We start from the raw sequence: 19,493 nt of genomic DNA, 5'->3' as shown, positions 1-19,493 counted from the left end.
GATGCTAACCTTTTTATGTAGAAGTTACTATTCTAGCATCTAGTCTAAGAGATCTGTCTGGAGGTTATGAACAGGAATAAGGAAATATACTAGCAGGGAAGCACCTTATTAGCCCTCTAGGAAGCTACAGAAGCAATACTTATCACAGAGTTTATAAGTATAGAATAAACACTTTTAAATAAAATAATATATGAACTAATAGGAAGGTTAATAGTAGTGAATCTAGTAGCTATACACGCAAAGCATGTAACTATCTAAGTTAAGGACATGCATTTCATCCAGCATATCCACAGATGCATGACAGGATCTGGTATGCCTGGTAGAGGACACCTTAGTGGCTGCAACTAGGGGAGCAAAAGGAGATAATAGGAGTTAGGTTTAATAACAAATCATGATATGCTAATCATTAAGAATAGTAATAGAAAGTTAATAGTGCACATTCGTGGAATTATTTGTGGCTATAGGTAATACAAGCTGGTGACAGTAAAAAAATTATTTTGGCTGGTTTATACATTCAGTCCGCCGTACCGACCTGCAAAAATAACAACCCTAAGCTTAGCTAGGGGCCTAGGGCAGTATATTAAATTAGATTACTACTTAATAAATAGACAAATTCAGCTATTCCTTCATTAAACCTTCCTATATAGATGATTTAGCTAAGGTTATTGGGATTCTACTACAAATATATAGGATTATAAGAAATTAATAATAGAATATCACAGATGCAGAATCATTTTGAATCAAATATGCTTATTTTCTCAGGTATAAATATGGCCTAGATAGTCATTCATTAAGAAGAATAGGACCATTATTTGATTTCAATCTATATACAAATTCTTGGTCGTCTCAAAATTTTACTGGTGTACTGTGTACTTTAATTCGATAGATTCTATGTCTAGAGTCAATCAGGGCTGCTTGCTGGATTGGCTGATCTTCTCCTTGTAAGGCAGCTATTATAACTCAGCAGTGGAATGTAGTGATACTCTGCAAGATAGTTACCTGCAGTCCAGTTCGTTTCCCTTTGTCACTTGTCTCAATATCAAGGTCATCTGTCTCCATGGAACGCAGCAATGGAGGCAATATCCAGCAAAAATTCACCCTCTTGCCTCCCAAAGAAACTAATACATATCAATAACAACCCCTTTTCTGCAAAATGAAAACATACCTGCGAACCATAATACTAATCCGTTTGACATTCCTCAAATCCAACGGCTCCGCATCAGCTTCCCTCCCGCGATACGTCGCTCGTAGATCAACCCATCTCACTCTCACAATTGCCTTCCCCGCCGTCCGAAAGTCATACTCCCAGCTAATCGTACTCTGCTCGCGTCCATCAGCCCGTTTAGGCAATAGCCTGTCTTTAAGGACTAGAGTGTACATTTTCCCATCCGAACCAGCGATTCCCAGCTCGAGCCCGTCAGCGTCAGATAGATCCCAGGATAAGTCGTCCGTCGTTCGCTGGGCGGCAAACCCTGCTCCGCCGAGGGTGGTAATGTCCAGATGTCCGTGGAATTGGACTGTGTTGTTTGGGAGAATGGTGAGGGTGGAATACGAGGAGCCGCCTCGGACGCGGTCGTCGGAGGAGGTCCAGTTTGTGGGGGACCATGGTCTATCCTATTAGCTATATTAGGAACAATAGGAAGTGACTTACTGGTCACCTCCAAAGAGGAATCTTTGGGAAGATGGGGCCATTGGGCTGGACGTGATATGGATCCAGGATTGTGGTAGATGCGGACATTGACTGCTTATAATGCTCGATCGATCGATCGGATTATCGGTGGATGACGTAGTAATCACAATAATTCAACTCCTTCAGAGGATAGATAGTTGACTGCACATTCATATTGATAGTGGATAGACATCATCTACAGCTTGTGCTTTCTTCGCACCAGGGACTACCATTCTCCTACCAGATCAGTCCTGATCTCGACAGAACCGACAAGGGTCTTCCTACCGGCACTCTTAGGATCTCATCCACGGTCTCCAAACTTCAGTCTACTTGGGCCACACCTTCTTCCCCCTGCCCGAGTCTATCAGCCGGCTACCAAGCTCCAAAGCTCCACCCACCCATCTGGACCTGGGATCTCCCGCCAAACCATCAATACGCCTAGAGTCTCTATCGCGAATACAATCCGGCAGACCGGCACACCAATCATTCCCTTTCACCTTGATCATCTCCTTGATGCGTTCCGTGACGGCGATGAAGCAGTCCATAAACCCACGTGGCGAACACTCCCCGGGCTCATTATACACCACCTCGCGACCGGACTCGAGATCGACGAAGATATATCTAGGGCTACCGGGTCCATGGTACTGGATAAGTGGCATTCTACGCATCCATTTACAGCAATAATCTATGCTGCATAATCTGCATTAGCTCGTATGAACCCACTGTACCCACATGTCAAATTGTTTCTAATAATTGGTCAGCCAATCAGCATGCGTCTAGAACCTCAAACATCGTATCAATTAGTCAGGATTCGGCCTCGCGACATTTCGCGTCCGAGATCTCGTATAAAGTCATTGAACTAACGCAGATTGGAAATGCCAAATATGCTGCTTGTCTCTCGTAGCTTATTGATTAGGAGGGTTCCTCGGTATATAACCTGGGAGCTCTTCGTCGCGCGCCGCACGCACTCAACCGCCATATCTACCCGGCACAGCATTCAGCATCCCAGCCATATAGAGGCAAGTAGCCAATTCGCATCACTGTGTCGAAGAGCATCTTCAACAATGGCAAATCAACAAACCACAACCCTGGACCAGCTCCTCGTCCCCTCACCTCTCCCCCGCATCTACACCTTCTGGTTCCAGCACATCCCCTCAAACGAGCGCCTGCTCCTCCCCTCCCCAGAAGACTGGATGAAATGGTTCTTTAAATCCGACGAGTTCGACAGCGCCTGCACGTACGTCCATCCCATCCTCATCACGTAATAATCCAGCTAACCCTCCAGCTCCCAATTCTCGTCCATCCTCGCCGCCATCCGCGAGGCCAATCTCACCGCAGAGGACCTCCTCTCTCGGACTAACCCCTCCACCCCCCAAGACTGGCTAGCCCTCATCATCCTCCTGGACCAACTCCCCGCAACATCTACCGCGGCGAATCCTCCCGCATCGGCTTTGAATTCTTCGACCCACTAGCAAGAACTATCGCCGTCAAAGCCGGCGAAGCAGGATACCCAGCGGGCAGTGGCAGTTCGAGCCCCTTCCGCTACCGCCAGGGTCAGCGCGTATGGTTCTACATGCCATTGATCCACGCCGAGGATCTAGACATGCAGGACCTTGCGCGGGTTAAGTATGCGGAGATGGCGGAGGATTTCACCAGCCTGCTTGACGGGGATGCAACGGGGTTATCGGATGACGAGGCGGAGTGCCGGCGTATTCTCTTGGAGAATCGGGCAAGGCTGGAGGAGCAGTTGAAGACGCATTTCCGCGTGCAGAGGGAACATTATGACCCTATTGCGAGGTTTGGGCGGTTCCCGCATCGGAATGCGGCGTTGGGGAGGGAGACGAGTGAAGAGGAGAGGAGGTTTCTAGCGGAGGGGAAGACGTTTGGGTAGTCATCTCTCTATCTCATTGCAATTGTACTCGTAGATAAATTTGAAAAGACATTACTGATTATCGTAAATGAAATGAATGTGGTAGGTACAATGCCAGATAATGGTTATCAGCATGTGGACTTAAATCAACCCTTGATCAACACCCGCACACCCTTGCTATCCATCCGAGGGAAAGGAATGAAAATGTCGTGCTTGGTTGCTACGTCTTCGATGGTGGTCTCGTACAGCTCCAGGTCCATTCTGCGGAGGAGAGTCGACACAGACAAGAGGATTTCTGCTTTGGCGAGGCTGCTCCAGTTAGTAGATGTATATACAGAGGGGAAACATACGTACTGCATTCCGATACACTGGCGCGAACCCTTGGAGAAAGCGACCATGTACTTTTCCAGGCGTTTGCGCTCGGCGGGGTCGAGCCAGCGCTCGGGCTTGAAGCGGTACGAGTCGGGGAAAACGCTTTCGTTGTGGTGCATTAGGAGGCAGCTCATGCTCACGGGGGTCTATGGCGGTCAGTACTGGTCATTAATGAGGTCAAGATGCATACTCCTGGGGAATGGTCCAATCTCTGAACTTGAGGGCGTTGTAGGGGCAATTCGCGGAAGACGGGCAGACACGCCGTAGGAGAGTCTAGATATTTTAGACACACTCTGGACGATTCAGTGTACTCCGCAGTGCATACCTAATTCCCTCTAACATCACACCAGTCTGTGACAGTAATCAGTATCAGCCTGGCTAGCATATTGCCAGATGGACTCACTAGGTAAGGCAACTGCTCCAATTGAATCAGCGCCGGATCCTCGCCCACCGTCTCCAGTTCAGCCTTGAGCTTCGCCATCGTCTCGGGGTCATTCAGCAGATAGAACAGAATATAGGTAGTCGCCTTGGCCGTGGTCTCCGCCCCCGCAGAAACAAGCACCTGCATCTCCTGCGCCAGCCGGGTCTCACTCTTGTTCTTCGCGGGCAGATCGCTCCGGAGGATATCATCGAAGATATTCACGAAGGCCCCATTCTGCACACCCTGGTCGCCCTTCTCGTTATGAGCCGCCACAATCCGCTTAATCATCTTGCGACAGCGACGCTGGAAATCAAAAAATAGCTCCATCCCCGGGTTCAGCCACGCGGTGATCCCCTCAGGCAAGGCAAGCAGCAGCGGCAGCGCCCACGCCACCGGACGGATAAACACCATCGTCTTGGCGGTGCCGATCAGCGTGCCGTGCCACTGTGGGATGAAGTCCGGTGCGTCGAGGTAGTGGTACCCATCGCCCATGCTGTAGTCGGTGATGACATCGGTGGTGTAGCAGGTGAGCGCGTGCTCGATGTTGAGCGGCTGGCCGGTGTTCTTGAGCTCCTCGAGGCGGCGGCAGAGCTTGTCGACGAGGGCCTTGATAGCGGGTTCCTGGCGGCGGATGCGCGCGCTGGAGAAGAAGGGGTTCAGCTGGGCGCGGAGCTGGCGGTGCAGGTGGTGGTCGATTGTGTTGAGGAGAGCCAGGGGGCGTTGAGGGTCTTTTGGTAGTATTCATATTTGTTGCGAGGGCTGTCGCGCGAGTAGAGGACTTCGTAGTAGTCCGGGTCATTGATGTGCAGTTCAGTCGGGCTGATGCGAACGATGGGGCCTGTATGACATTAGTACATTAGTACAAGCTGACCGTCAGAATGTCAAGCCGACAAGGATAAAATGCCAAGAAGTGATGTATCGAACTAGATCGGGTGGATTCAAAACGCAGCTGACGGTCAGGGGCCTACGCTTACCGTACTTCTCATGAAGACGGCCAATCTGAAAAGTGAACTGTCCGCAGCAGATGGTATCCCAGTAAAACTCGTACAGATGGGTCAACGCAGCGAGTTTGGGTCCGGGGAAACGGGCAATGGGAGACAGATACAGCCGGTCGAGGACCACCCAGAGCAGATAGATTGCCCCGAGACCGACAGCCGAAGCCACGGGATGCGAAAGCAGGAAACGTAGCAGTTCCATTGTTGACAGGAAGTCAATTGCAGCTGTGGTTCATGCAGAAGGGGAACTCCAGCTCACCAGAACCATGGTGCCGGGTCGGGTTGGCCGTCGACAGGTTTTAAAAAAAAGTTGAGAAGTGCCATTCCACTCGGGCTGTGCCCAGTGCTCTGACCCATCGGACTGGCCTGGGGGTGGGGGGGTGCACAGTGCGTGTGAATTCAGTTTGAGTTCCCATGTTGTACTAGCTTTCTTGTGGGTGTCTCATTCTGCCCACGGAGTACTCCGTAGAAGGGAGGCAACGAGTGGAGACTGAACATCAAGGAAGACAGCCGAGCATTAACTTCCAATGATGAGGAGTGGGAACCTCGTCCCAAGGTTTTCCAGGCTCCCCAAAAGACCCAGGTGCAGACTGTGAAGGATGCCCGTGCTTTTCTTCACGGCAGACGGGCAACCGGGATGGAGACTCCGGGAAACATTGCAGCCATAGTGGATTCCTGGAGTGCCACGGGCCTTGTTTCTAGCCAGTCAGAAGCCATGTATGCGTTGGCTCGGGACCCAGTGCAGTGAAGGATTGCCCTATTGGGAAAACAATAGCTTTATCGCCGGCTGCTAACAGACGCTAGCGAGGTTAGACCCTCTTCCTTCTACTGGTCTTTGTGGCTCTAGCCTGTTGTTAGGGCGTGATAGGCGTGGACATTGTAGGGAATCCATGGTTAGAGCCATCATAACCGTTCTGTCGGGTCAAACGAGATGATAATATTGACATGGTCGAGATATGTACGTTTGCAGCCTGCATAGAAAACGGAACCAACAAACGCACTTACTCCTTCATCTCCTCTGGTTTTGATCATTATTAATTACGACGAGCATCCGGGCGACCCGCGTCTCGACCCACTGATCCGTCGCGTTCCTTTCCCGTTCCGGGCTGGGCTGAACTTATCTGGGGCTGGCCTCTGCCTTCGTACTTCTGATCCTTCTGATTTTGCCTGGGTTTGATTGGCTGTCCGCCTCATGGTATGATGATGGTGTAAACTTGTCTTCGGGATTCATGCTGCCATGCTCCCGGAAGGTCTCCTTTCCCGTTCAGTACCATAATCTATATCCACAGTCGTCTGACCATCACTGATAACTTGACTGTTTATCATCAACGATAAGCTTCCTGGTCCTTCAGAATGATACGGAGTACCGATACTGACACTTGCCGCTGGTCTATTCATGACTATGGTGCTTTGGCAACTTGTCCCCGACAGCAGGCCCACTGTCCAGTCCACCACAGAGTAAGATTCATACATCCAGGGATGTCACGGCAAATAAGCCGTGGTAAATGAAATATGTCATAGCCGTCTTGGCCTGCGAATCCCAACCTACAGGGTTACAATGTCTTTCTTTGAGTTCTGTGGCACTTTGGGTCTCTCCCGCACAGTGGAGTATTCCTATCCATGGTACGACTCTGGGGTTTCCAGTGGTGTTGACTCGCTAGGCAGCCTAAGGCTACCTTATTATGAGTTGATCAATGTGAACAGTGCTTAGCTGGTCTTTTGTCTATTCTGGACCGTCTATCGTGACATCTGATGATATTCGTTGACTCCGCGGATACTGCAAATCAGCTAACTGCAACTGACACCATACAGTAACTCAGCTTACAATATCGGTCAAGATGTACTAGACTTCTTGCTCTTCTGCGCATTGGCTTCTGCAATGCTAGATCAACCATTCAGTTACCATCGGAGTACCCTTCCTGGCTACTGCGCGGAAGGCGATCCAGTTGACCATAATCTATTCTACAGCACCATCGTGAATATTCCACATCTGGTCCGGTGAGGAAAACCCCTCCCTGAGTGTGAAATGGATGTTGGCATGATCGGCGCAGGAGGTATCAGCCTAACACCTGCGCTGCTTCTGGCCGAACCAGGGTACAGGGATTCAAGTGGGTACTTCATTCCCCAGGCGTTCCAATATATTGGTAACTGAGCAGACTGTGGATTGACCGAATACTTTGACAACAGCGCGACAGGTACTCTAGTGTCTGGTAAAAGCGCGTCGCTCCCAGATGTGGCCTCGACCTGCACGGGAGCTCCCATCAATGCGACTCTCCGTGTCAAGTATCAGTCCATGACCTCAATCCTATCTCCTCCCACGGCCGAACAAATCACTCGTATCGAAACGTGTTCGATGTTTCGGCGGAGATCAAGTCGGCCGACGATGCACGGTCTCTAACGGAAGCGCAAGTCATAGTCAACCTGGAGTAGAAACCATCGAGACAAGGCTGTTGTTCCTGTCAGGGGCAGGTGAGGCTGATGGTGAGTGACTCGCCGGATTGTTATATTGCTGGGGAAGATCCTACAGATGTATACGGAGGTATATCTGTAGGCGAAGGTTAGCCAAGGGATCCTAGGGCTGCCCATTCCGGTATGCGATTAGCCAGATACAATGGGCATCTGACGCTGTCAGCTTCAAGTGGCATGTCAAGGTTCTCGTTGGATTCCGACCTGCCAGAAAGGAGGATACGACTCGAGCAGGATGGCGATGTGATTCACGCCTACGGTCAGCACTCTCAGCTATACGTACTGTATGGAGCCCCAAATATATTTCTAATCATTATCACGTTATTCCACCTCGAGTGCCTAATCTAAACATCTGTATACAATTCTCTACGCAGCTCCAACCACCTCCTCCACAGAAACCCCTTTGAACCGGTCACAAACAAATTCACCCTCTCCATCGTACAGCTCTCAGTTCGAATCATGACACTGCCCCTGATTAACTTCCCACGGGGATCCGTCAAGCGGAATACTTCACCGTCTCCAACTGCTCCTCCGCCCGACGGGAGACACCATTAACACTGATCCCGAATCCAGCGCCCCAAGCTGCATCATCTCGCCTGTGGTCTACGCGACTGATTACACGAGCCCACCCGCGACAGTCTCAAGCGGTACGGCTTGTCGATCTCCACAAAAGTCCACACAGGAGCTCCACACGTGCAGGAAGAGGAAGAGCTTCAGCTGCATCCCAACAGCAATATCAAGGTTCTCCCTGAACGTGCGTGGTGCTTCTCCTTATCGGAACGCCCCACATACGCATAGTCTAGCCCGATGTCGCCGAAGGCAACTAGCGGCGAGGTGGATTAACCCAGCAGCTCGTTGCGAAGGCGCGCAGGGGTTGAAGGTATGTCTTGTCGTCTGCGAGGTGGATTTCGGCAGCATGGTACAAATGCTCTCCGAGGGTCATTGTGCAGATGTTGGGATATTGCTTGACTGTTTTAAGCTTCTCGTGCGCCCGGCTAATGTCATCGTAGTGGGGATAATTTGCGGCAGCCGTATTTCTGGGCGCGCTGGAGCACTTGAGCGGAATCGGGCTTATGCTATCGTCTTCCCTGGTAGATGCCTTGAATTTGTGCAAGGTGAGGGTTCCTGCTGCCGGGGGTATTAGCAAATGAGAAGATGCCGTACACCAGGGTACTGAAGAGGTATCGTCCGTGGCTGTGGACGTTATTTCATGCAGGAATATATTATGACGTGACGTGTCGGGATTTGAACATTAACATATTACTCGGAGTAACATTATGACGTTAAATCTTCGTCTGGCCCGTGTGCAACCTTTACAGAAAATATAAAGGAATTAAAGCATTTGTCTCATGGACAATGATTTGATATTTGCTGGGAGCAGGCAGGGCTACTAAGAATCCAGAGCATCAAAGCAGTTAAGTCTCCCAACACAGTATCTAAATATGCTCAATTCTCCAGAGGTAGACCAGTCGGCTGAATGAGGCCGCTCCTTAACCTATGTTACCCCTTCGTCAGGACAGTTATACTTGTGGATGACCTTCGGGCAGCCCCTGAGTCAATGTATCCATGTCCACTATAACTAGAACAATTATAGCAGTACGAGGCTCGCAGTAAGAAGAGAATGAGGGTCCCTTCACATGCCATGTGTCATGTAGATTCACCACTCGAATCCAACATCAGTTAGGCCACTTGACAGTCACTGTAGTTGGCTTAATCAAGGTTCCTGAATGCTCTGGTGCGTCAGTCTATCAGTACGCGCCTGTAGAGCTTTACTACTCCGTAGCTATTTTTCCTTGTCGAGATGACGTTGGCTTATTGAGGATGGTGTAAAGAGGGAGAAGATACAGACGAACTGGCGGCATTATATAAGTATTCCCCGGAGAAGTATTTATCATATCCGTCCACTTCAATGCCCTTCATTTATAGATACTGAGCAATGGCCATCATCGACACTCCTAGCAGGTGAATATCCATCCATAATATGTCATGCATGACAAGAGTTGGACAGTGGGAAACCCTGCCGCCATGGATCACCAGACCTCAGCAAAATCCTTGCCTGCATACACCAACCGGATTCCCGGCATCGATCATGGCCATACCGGCTGGTTCTGATCTTATTATCGGGATATTCCAAGGAAATATCTTGAACAGTATTCGGATGGTCTGCCCTGAACTGATAACGGATACTGTCGGCCAGAGTCGGACAGACGCGGCTATCCTCGCTCACGTGCCTCGGATGCAAAATTTTCACCATTTCAGGACGATTCACCAGCCACAGTGCCGGACATAGCCGATTCTTTATCGACTGTGCCTGGCAGACTGGTGAAAAGCCATTGGACAATGCTTGACATCGGGAAGCCGCTTGTGGCTGATGCTGGCGGGTGTGCCTGCGTTCTGGCCAGCTTCTATAAATGTTATATAACACTTCGGAAAAGTATGGATCTCCTACATCACTATGAGCTCCATCTGGCAGCCATCAATGGCAACTGACACCCAACCATGAAAAAATTGTCTGATCCACCGCGGCCTGAACGTGGGAGGATGCTGTTATATACTTAGAGACAAGTCCATAGAGCTGTAGAACCGTAGACCCCAAAGCAAAGCAGCAGCTCTCTGACCAGAGAATGGACCACCCAGAGACTTCCACTCTGGATTCGCATTCACCCAAAACTTTCCATGATGACCACCATGGCAGCCACCCCCTCGACAGCGCCAGCGACTGCCTCTCCGACGAAACGGTAGACCATCTCGAACCCCTCGAACTCACCCGCATCAACACCTACCGACTCCAGCAAAAGACCACCGTGGGCTCCACACGCGGCCCTGCACCCCGCGATGCATGGCTACCCATGGGGGCCGGCAAGGAATACCCTCCCCTACTTCCCGATCCGGAAACATACGTTGTTGAATTCGATGGAGCGGAGGATCCCCTCCACCCGTACAACTGGTCCATGACCCGAAGGTAGCATTGCTCGTACATATCTGCCATACGAAGAAGCTAATGCGGCTCGACAGAATCTTCCTGGTCTGCATTCTCTGCTACGGCACCTTCGCCGGCTCATTCGCCAGCGCCGTCTTCTCCGCAGCTATTGCCTCTGCCAGCAAGGAATTCCACGTCAGCCAGGAAGTCGGCTCGCTCGGCGTCACGCTGTACGTGCTCGGCTTCGCCGCCGGTCCGACCATCTGGGCCCCGCCTCGGAGCTCATCGGACGGCGCTGGCCGCTGTCACTGGGCCTCCTGGGATGCGGGATTTTCACTGTGGGCTGCGCAACGGGGAAGGACTTTCAGACTGTCATGATCTGCCGGTTCTTCGCGGGCTTGTTTGCTGCGAGTCCGATTGCAGTTGTGCCTGCTGTCTTCGCGGACCTGTTCAACAATGCACAGCGCGGGATCGTCATGTCCATCTTCTGCATGGCGGTGTTCATCGGTCCGTTCGCGGCGCCGTTTGTCGGCGGCTTCATCACGATGAGTGCGCTCGGTTGGCGGTGGACGATGTACATCTCTGCGATAATGGTGTTTGTGGGATTCGTGCTCGTTCTGCTGTTCCTGGATGAGACGTATGCGCCGGTTATTCTGGTGCGCAAGGCGGCGACGCTGCGTCGGCAGACGCATAACTGGGGGATCCATGCCAAGCAGGATGAGGTCGAGGTTGATTTCCATGAGCTGGTGCGGAATAATTTCACGCGGCCGTTGAAGATGCTGTTCACAGAGCCGATTCTGCTGCTTATCTCGCTGTATATCTCGTTTATCTACGGGCTCATCTATGCCCTGCTTGGTGCATACCCCGTCGTCTTCCAGGGGGTGTACGGGATGAATATGGGTGAAGGGGGACTGGCGTTCGTCGGCTTGATCGTTGGAGAATTACTGGGTGGCGTGTTCATCCTGTTTCTTCAAGGCTCGTACATCAAGAAGCTGGCTGCGAATGGAGACGTTCCTGTGCCTGAGTGGCGTCTCCCTCCAGCTATCGTGGGAGGAGTCACCTTTGCTGCGGGCATGTTTTGGTATGGATTTACCTGCTGTACTCCCTATGAAGGACTCTTATTGACTGCTGCAGGTTCGGCTGGACTGGCTACACCTCGTCTATTCACTGGATGGTGCCTATTTGCTCTGGCATTCTGACTGGCTTCGGCATCTTCTGCATCTTTCTACAATGCTTCAACTACATCGTCGACTGCTATCCTACTTTGTAAGTCTGCTCCTTCACTATATGTATCTCCTTACTAACGGTTGCAGGGCCGCCTCCACCATCGCAGCAAACACCATCCTCCGATCCGCAGTGGGATGCGCATTTCCCCTGTTCTCTCGACAGATGATGGAGAATCTTGGCGTACAATGGGCTGGGACGATGCTGGGATGCATTGCCGCAGTAATGGTACCTATTCCAATCGCCTTCATGGTGTACGGCCCCTGGCTGAGGAGCAAGAGTCGATCAGCCGGTGCTACCGTCTACCCGGAGACAAAACAGCATTACGATGTTTAATGATTGTATAGAGTATAGACAAGATACCATGATATGATTAATGATATGAGGCATGAAGAGTAATAAAGGATTTATACAACATAGTAGTGTAAGGAAATAGATATTGTCTTTCGCGGTTAATTCCACGCTTTACAAAGTCAATTACGTACGCAAGCTGCTCAAAGTATACATCCCTCCTGCAGCTCATACTCCTTTCAACTAGGGTCCAAGTCCCTCTATAATGTCTCTTCGCTTCGACTCGTTTTGTTTTCGGGGAAACATAGTGTATGTGACGGGTTCTTTGTCAGGACAGTGCTGAGTTAGTCTCACCGAGGGATCACTTGGTTGTGGACTCTTTCCGAATTCGTCTACATTGAATGTCTGGTTACCATACATGATTTCATAGAAAGTGACTGTCATACCAGTGGTTATGGTATGCTGTCATTATGAGCTACTATTTTTGTGGTTGGCGACTCGTAGGTTTAATGAACCATGGCACACCTTAACCCCAAATTAAACTTATGTCACCAATGGACGCTTCCAGTCATGCCGTCAAAGGTGCAAATCTAGATGATCTAAATATAAATATTAAGCTTTTGAACCTAATGATATTATATTAACTCACCATGATCATCCCATTTATCAGAAGCATATTGTGGAGAAATCTTCAACAGCCAACGCCTAGCTCGAGGCTAGGTATACATCATGAACGCCTTCCAACACTAAATGCAAATTTAATACTCTAGTATATTACAATTTGCACAGAATTCATTTATTTAGTTTACCTATTCTTCGTCATCAAGATGTACAAGTACTGTGCTAAATTGCCCAGTATTACCCTGCTTTATCTATCCTTACTCATAGTTTTACTATGGCCTCAATGTAAGTAGCTTTCGTTTACGGCGGTATATGTGCTAAGAGAACCGATCTTTTCAGCCCTTGCCAAAGGAGCTTCAGTAGCCACCACTCCTGTTAAGCGGGCATTGCCTAATGCACCCAACGGATACACCCCTGAAGGCGAGACCTGCCCTTCGAATCGGCCATCTATCCGAAATGCCACTATCCTATCGAGCGCCGAGACGTCCTGGCTGAAAGTGCGAAGAAACAATACCAGAGACGCTCTGAAAGCGCTTCTCAGCCGAGTCAACTTCGGTTCTTTCAATGGATCTGACTATATTGATAACCATTCGGGTAACACGTCCGCCTTGCCCAATATTGGAATTGCAGTGTCTGGCGGTGGCTACCGAGCCTTGATGAATGGCGGAGGTGCACTGCAGGCATTTGATAATCGGACCACGAACTCGACTCTCAAAGGTCAATTGGGAGGTATCCTACAGTCGGCTACCTATATTTCGGGACTCAGTGGGGGGAGTTGGTTGGTTGGGTCGATATATATGAACAATTTCTCGGATGTATCTTCTCTACGAGATAAGGGTTCTGTGTGGCAGTTTCAGGATTCTATCTTCAGTGGTCCGACTCAAAGCACCACATGGGATATCACCACGGGGAAGTATTATTCACAGTTGTTGGGTGCAGTGGATGGGAAATCGGATGCCGGGTATGAGGTGTCTATTACGGATTACTGGTATCCTTGTGTTGCCTTGCGCTCTGATGAAAAAAGCAACGCTCACTATTGTATATCAGGGGACGTTCTCTCTCTTACCAACTCATAAACGCGCCTGAAGGTGGTGTTAGCTATACCTGGTCATCGATTGCTCTGAGCAAGGATTTCCAGGCTGGGACGATGCCTATGCCCTTGGTCATCGCTGATGGTCGAGCTCCGGGCGAGATCCTAGTACCCGCGAACACTACGGTCTTCGAGTTTAACCCTTGGGAATTTGGGAGCTGGGACGAATCTCTGTCCGCCTTCGTTTCCCTAGAATTCCTGGGATCGAATTTCTCAAAAGGGACCCTAGCGACAGGTGAAAAGTGCGTTCGAGGGTTCGATAACGCTGGGTTCATCATGGGCACGTCGTCATCCCTATTCAACCAAGCATTCCTGCACATAAACGATACCGACGCGCCTCCAGCCGTGAAGAACTCAATCAGTGCAATTCTGGGGAGAATCGGGTCCGAGAACAATGATATCGCCGTCTACAAACCCAACCCCTTCTATCGCTATGCGACCCAGTCCAAATATACAACCTCTCCCTCGTTAACGTTGGTCGACGGCGGAGAAGACCTCCAGAACATCCCGCTAGATCCCCTTCTTCAGCCCCAACGGCACGTTGACGTGATTTTGGCTCTCGACTCGTCAGCAGACACGACTACAAGGTGGCCCAATGGAACATCCATGGTAGCCACATATGAGCGAAACGTACGCTCTTCAGGCTCGAACGGTGGTCTCCCTTTCCCCTCTGTCCCTGATCAAAACACATTCGTCAACCTTGGGTTGAACAACCGCCCGACATTCTTTGGCTGCAACAGTTCCAACGTCACCGGCGCCCTCTTGTCGTTTATATTCCTAACGCCCCGTATATATACCCGTCGAATGTCTCCACATTCGATCTTCAATACAATACCAGTGAACGCAACGCTATCATTGAGAATGGGTACGATATGGCAACGTTCGGAAATGGGACTGTGGACTCTATCTGGCCGTCTTGCCTTGCTTGCGCTATATTAAGTCGGAGCTTTGAACGAACAGATACAACCGTGCCGGAGATTTGCGCCAGTTGTTTCAGGGAGTACTGTTGGAATGGGACTGTAAATGCGACTACTCCTGGAGATTATTATCCGACGTTGAAGCTTCACTAGCACTAGGTAAGTAAAAATCAGTAGGATAAGGGTGAATTTATGGCGACAAGAAGTGCGATGGTTTAACTGATACGTACTAAGGTTCCTCTTCGCCGGCGGGAAGCGAATCCTGAGTATGCTTAGTCGGCGCCACTTGGGACGCAGGGGAAGGATATTTTTCACTCTCCATTCTGTATGTAAGAGTTGTATATCAAAGTTTGATAGCAGACGCACAGCAGAAGAATGAGATATAAGACTCCCAGGCCTATAGGTACATTACAAAATCAACGGTATAGGAAGATTGGAAAGCTTCGCGGCCGCTTGCGGAAGGACGAATAGCTCTTTTTTCTCTAATTAGGAAAACAACACACTTGCCTAGCTAGAATTGTATGTACCTTCACTAATGATTATATACTTTTGCAAATCAAGCTACATACAGAGGTCACTAAATTATACACAGCCCCCGCGGCTTATACTCCTCAACCAGCACCTAATTGCCCTTACATTGTTTCTTCTCCTTACGCAGGGTCAAATGATCGCCAACAGACCCATCATCGCCGCGAATAAACTCCCACTTGATCTCCTTCTCACTCAGCACAGTAAGCTTACTGATACCAAAGTGCGTGGTGTCCAGCAAGGCAGTAATGTTCTGGAGGCCCTGGCCCTTACTGAACTCGCTGTGGCTCTCAATGTTGCCAGCCATTCCGTTGACGATGTGGGTGATGGATTTGCCCGGGTTGGTGCGGTAGGTGTGGTTATTGATGATCGACGCCGAATCGATGGTTCCGTTGGCGCCGAGGGGGTACATGCGCTCGTACCAGTGGATGTGTCTGCATCAGTTAGTATTTGCGTTGACGATGACAGAAAGATGTGACATACCCAGACAGATAAGCATCAACACCATACTGCAGGAACAATCGCTCAAAGGCAGCACGGAGATTCTTCTGGTAGCTCGAGTACGCGGAGCTGTACATGGGCCGGTGGCTCATGACAAACACCCAGGGGGTCTTCTTGCGATCGATGTTGGCGAGATCGTTCTTCAGCCACTTGTACTGCGCGTAGGACTTGGTATCCTTGAAGCTGCCGTCGACGGCGCCAAAGGGGCCGCTGTTGGTGATGTACGTCTCTGAGGCCTTGGGGTGGGTCTCGTTGCCCTTGATATCCGACTGGAACGGCACCTCGGGGCTGTTGGCGAAGTCGGTCTCGCCATCCATGGAGATAAAGTGAGCGAGGCCGTAGTCGAACGAGTACCAGAAGTTGCCGACGCCGCCGGTTTCGGGGCCAGGCATGCGGAAGCGGTGCTGGTACGCGGTGAAGTTACTGTCTGGGTTAGCTGGTGCTGGGGACAGCGGGGGATAGATCTTACCGTTGGGATGGAGGGCATGTGTAGTAGGTCAAGTTGGCCTTAGGAGCAGTGCCGTTGGAGACGCCGTTGTTCAGATATGCGGTCAACGCGTTGCCAGGGCCATCGAACTCGGCGCACGCAGCCTCGTGGTTACCGGGCAAGACCATGTAGGGCATCTTGAGCGTGACATTTCCCAGCCACTGCTGCCACAGATCCCAGTTGGACTCGTAAAGCACACTCATATCGCCTCCCTGGGGACCACCCTGGTTCGGGATTTCACCTGCCGGCAGAGGCTTTTTGTACTCGTCCGGGACGGGGCCACCGCCTGGCAGCTCCGTGCTAGTGCCATTGTAGCAGAGGGGCCAGTCATCTTCACAAGGCAGAATACCTGAATACCAATCATCGGCGTAGCTAGTTTTGAACTTTTTAGTCACTGTTGACAAATAGATCGAAGGAGATATTACCTGATGTCACCGCCGTGCCAGGCAAAGGCGGTACCCTCGTTGGCGGCCTTGACGAGCTGTTTGAAGGAGCCGCCTGCATTCGTGTACCCCATGTCATTGAGGACAGCCACGCTGAAAGGGCGACGATCTCCGGCGCGCTGAGCAGTCTTGAAGCTCAAAACTTCCGACTGAGTGGTGCCGTTGGCGGCAGGAATCTGGTAGTAGTACGTTGTTCCAGATTCGAGCTTGTCCAGGCTGACCTCGTGGAAGAACTGGCTGCACTGAGTGACGGCTTTGATTTCGGAGCACGGTGGCGTACGGTCATACCTATGGAAGTGAGCCTCAGATTCCAAATTCGGTGGCAAGAACATACGTGTGGGTATACCCATGAGCGACTCGGTCGAGATGCTTGGGATGCTTGCCCCATTTCACGGAAGGCGTCACACCCAATCCAAACGGGGTCTGGTAGTGAATGTGCATACCATCGGGCAAATACGACAGCGAAATCACATTGACATTGTTCTTGGGGTTCGCAGACGCAGGCTTCACGGCGGGAGGTTCCACTAGACGGGGGAATCCCTTTCCATTGCCATTAATGGTTGGATCAACCCAATCGCCGACGGGAACAGCGGGACCGGTGTACGGATAGCTCTCGTCCACCACGGGACGGGCCTGAGCGGCCGTCGCAGTAAGGGCGACGAGCAGAGCCGAAGCGGTGGTTGTCTTCATTTTGGTGCCTCAGTAAAGAGCGTTGATCGATTGACAGAATTCTAATCCATCGAAGCGATGGACTGATTTAAATCAGTCCAGCTGCTTATCTATTGGAGACGCAATCTCCGACGGAAGACCGTTGTCAACAAGCGTGTCACACGTGCAAATGCCGAGATCAGCAATTGGCCAAGACTAACAGGGAAGTACTAGTGACTTAGCGAGTTCGAATCCAAGATAGATAACTTGGCAAAGCTTCGGTTAAGCTTGGGGTAGCATGTGCCGGCTGAAAGCAATCACCATTAGCTGATAACAATCAGGCCAGGCACCTCCCAAGTGGACCAGCTGAGAAAGCAATGCCTATTGGACCATGGACATATTATTACTTATCCTTGATTAGTAGTGAAATGTTATGGTACCTGTCTACTAAAGCACGGATCCCGGACTCTGTCATAAATAATATGTCATCAGTATGATAATATCTGCCAGACTTTTACTAGGACACGAAGATTCAATTATATTCTGAAGATGCGGTTCGTTCATCTCTGCTACCATGTCGGGTTAGCGCGATGCACAGCGCACCTCACCTCTCTCTCATCATGAAGATAGCTTCTTTCCTTCTAGATAGTATGATTATTCAAGACTATGATCCCATCGTCATGGTTGACTGCCGCACGGAAGTTTGTCGGGGTGAGAAACCTACTTGATTAGTTGTCAAACTACACAGTACAGACGGTACAGTTCTGAATTTCGAAATCGCCAATAATTTGTATGCAAACACGAAACCAAGCGAAGGCCTGGCTCTTCCTAAACTATCAGGTATCTGGCTATCGTGATACTAAAGGATAGTATGGTCATGATCTTCGCATATAGTTCCGATACTTGAATAGATTCGTGAGCACCCCGCTCATTGAATGGGTGATATAGCTGATCAGGCAGTGAGCCGTATGTTGGATCGGCCTATTTAGGCATAGCAGTAATCTATCTCCGTATTATTTACGTATGTATACTGAGTAAGGCAAGGTGCTTACCATACAGACCACTTGCTAAGGTAGCTACCTAGGTAAGGGACCGTATGAGGTATCTAAGAAGGCTTGGCACTTTTCACTGATTCAAAGGGGTATAAACAGTGGGTGGAGTTCAGCAAGTTCTCGGAAAAGTTCGACAAGGTCTTGGGATATATAGGGTAAAGTTAAGACCTTAGTAAGGTTTAAGTTACCTTACTGGGTCAAAAACTGGTCTCATTTTTATGTATTTCATTAACCATCAGATTTACCCCCCACTAGATAAGGATCATGATAGAAACAAGAGAAAAGTATCTATAATCATCAGATACATTATATAATAATTAATACTCTGTACACTGGTTAGCATAGATAATTAGAACTGCCCTTCTGTCAAGTTCTGCTGCAACTACCTTGATTCCAGAACCATGACCTGGGGCTACCTAGTCATTCGCACTAACTACGACCCCGCCCTTAAACTGGCATGGCAGCGCACTTTATAAAAGATTAAAGATAATATCTACTCCACTATTAAGTATAAACTCTGATATCCCTAATTATGGATGAAACTCTCCTAGTAAGACCGCATCCACATCTAAAATAAGGGGTTCTCATCTTTAGGACTCCCCCTGCCAGACCCTACTATAGTAGATAACCTTAAGAATAGGCTCAGACTCAGCCTACTAGATAATCTAGCTTAGTACTGTGATCTCTCCGCCCCTCAGGTTTAAGAGAAATTCAATGAGTGGTGCATATAGCACACACAGCAGCTCACTAGAGAACAGGGAGTGATATTAGATAACCCCTTAACTAAGCTAGGACCAGCCCCTATTTTAACTAATATCTGTCTCTGGATTAATAAGGAGGTTCTTAGGGTTATAGATGATGATATTAAGAATGAGTTTGGTGAGGGCCTGTATGTTAAGACTGTTGAGGAGCGACCTGCGCTAAGCCCTAACTATGATGGCTGGTTTAAGGAGGAATTAGGTTATCTTTGGATGATGT

General features: G+C 49.8%; 8 protein-coding genes across 8 annotated transcripts; 3 read left to right on the top strand and 5 right to left on the bottom strand.

Moving 5' to 3' along the window:
- Window positions 1–1,045: 1,045 nt before the first annotated feature.
- Window positions 1,046–1,692, bottom strand: P174DRAFT_427968 (CIA30 family protein; the record flags this gene model as incomplete). The annotated part of the gene is made up of 3 exons (XM_024825480.1): window positions 1,046–1,118; window positions 1,166–1,609; window positions 1,652–1,692. 3 exons carry the CDS (start codon window positions 1,690–1,692, stop codon window positions 1,046–1,048), a joined length of 558 nt encoding a protein of 185 aa, XP_024685011.1.
- A 303-nt stretch (window positions 1,693–1,995) lies between these two features.
- P174DRAFT_448200 (uncharacterized protein) lies at window positions 1,996–2,328 on the bottom strand (the record flags this gene model as incomplete). Its single annotated transcript, XM_024828741.1, has 1 exon — window positions 1,996–2,328. One exon carries the CDS (start codon window positions 2,326–2,328, stop codon window positions 1,996–1,998), a length of 333 nt encoding a protein of 110 aa, XP_024685010.1.
- Window positions 2,329–2,733: 405 nt separating this feature from the next.
- On the top strand, window positions 2,734–3,647 carry P174DRAFT_448199 (DUF924 family protein; the record flags this gene model as incomplete). The annotated part of the gene is made up of 2 exons (XM_024828740.1): window positions 2,734–2,906; window positions 3,047–3,647. The coding sequence occupies 2 exons, from the start codon at window positions 2,734–2,736 to the stop codon at window positions 3,558–3,560; spliced, it is 687 nt and encodes a 228-aa protein (XP_024685009.1). The 3' UTR covers window positions 3,561–3,647.
- Window positions 3,648–3,685: 38 nt separating this feature from the next.
- P174DRAFT_457204 (cytochrome P450) lies at window positions 3,686–5,529 on the bottom strand (the record flags this gene model as incomplete). Its single annotated transcript, XM_024829521.1, has 7 exons — window positions 3,686–3,848; window positions 3,894–4,057; window positions 4,172–4,184; window positions 4,237–4,262; window positions 4,315–5,004; window positions 5,112–5,170; window positions 5,307–5,529. The coding sequence occupies 7 exons, from the start codon at window positions 5,527–5,529 to the stop codon at window positions 3,686–3,688; spliced, it is 1,338 nt and encodes a 445-aa protein (XP_024685008.1).
- Window positions 5,530–8,616: 3,087 nt separating this feature from the next.
- On the bottom strand, window positions 8,617–10,144 carry P174DRAFT_417451 (uncharacterized protein; the record flags this gene model as incomplete). The annotated part of the gene is made up of 2 exons (XM_024824602.1): window positions 8,617–8,921; window positions 10,063–10,144. 2 exons carry the CDS (start codon window positions 10,142–10,144, stop codon window positions 8,617–8,619), a joined length of 387 nt encoding a protein of 128 aa, XP_024685007.1.
- A 273-nt stretch (window positions 10,145–10,417) lies between these two features.
- On the top strand, window positions 10,418–12,273 carry P174DRAFT_509636 (MFS transporter; the record flags this gene model as incomplete). The annotated part of the gene is made up of 5 exons (XM_024831589.1): window positions 10,418–10,755; window positions 10,809–10,947; window positions 10,995–11,794; window positions 11,848–11,979; window positions 12,027–12,273. 5 exons carry the CDS (start codon window positions 10,418–10,420, stop codon window positions 12,271–12,273), a joined length of 1,656 nt encoding a protein of 551 aa, XP_024685006.1.
- Window positions 12,274–13,055: 782 nt separating this feature from the next.
- Window positions 13,056–15,009, top strand: plb2 (lysophospholipase Plb2; the record flags this gene model as incomplete). The annotated part of the gene is made up of 4 exons (XM_024829520.1): window positions 13,056–13,083; window positions 13,213–13,837; window positions 13,897–14,703; window positions 14,778–15,009. 4 exons carry the CDS (start codon window positions 13,056–13,058, stop codon window positions 15,007–15,009), a joined length of 1,692 nt encoding a protein of 563 aa, XP_024685005.1.
- Window positions 15,010–15,433: 424 nt separating this feature from the next.
- On the bottom strand, window positions 15,434–17,505 carry P174DRAFT_400973 (purple acid phosphatase family protein; the record flags this gene model as incomplete). Its single annotated transcript, XM_024823920.1, has 5 exons — window positions 15,434–15,818; window positions 15,868–16,308; window positions 16,355–16,744; window positions 16,798–17,103; window positions 17,150–17,505. The coding sequence occupies 5 exons, from the start codon at window positions 17,503–17,505 to the stop codon at window positions 15,479–15,481; spliced, it is 1,833 nt and encodes a 610-aa protein (XP_024685004.1). The 3' UTR covers window positions 15,434–15,478.
- Between the last annotated feature and the right edge of the window lie 1,988 nt (window positions 17,506–19,493).

The sequence above is a fragment of the Aspergillus novofumigatus genome, assembly GCF_002847465.1.
Source record: "Aspergillus novofumigatus IBT 16806 chromosome Unknown P174scaffold_2, whole genome shotgun sequence".
Classification (NCBI taxonomy): domain Eukaryota; kingdom Fungi; phylum Ascomycota; class Eurotiomycetes; order Eurotiales; family Aspergillaceae; genus Aspergillus; species Aspergillus novofumigatus.
The sequence above is the reverse complement of the archived record's forward strand: the minus strand, read 5'-3'. Positions and strand labels throughout refer to the sequence as shown.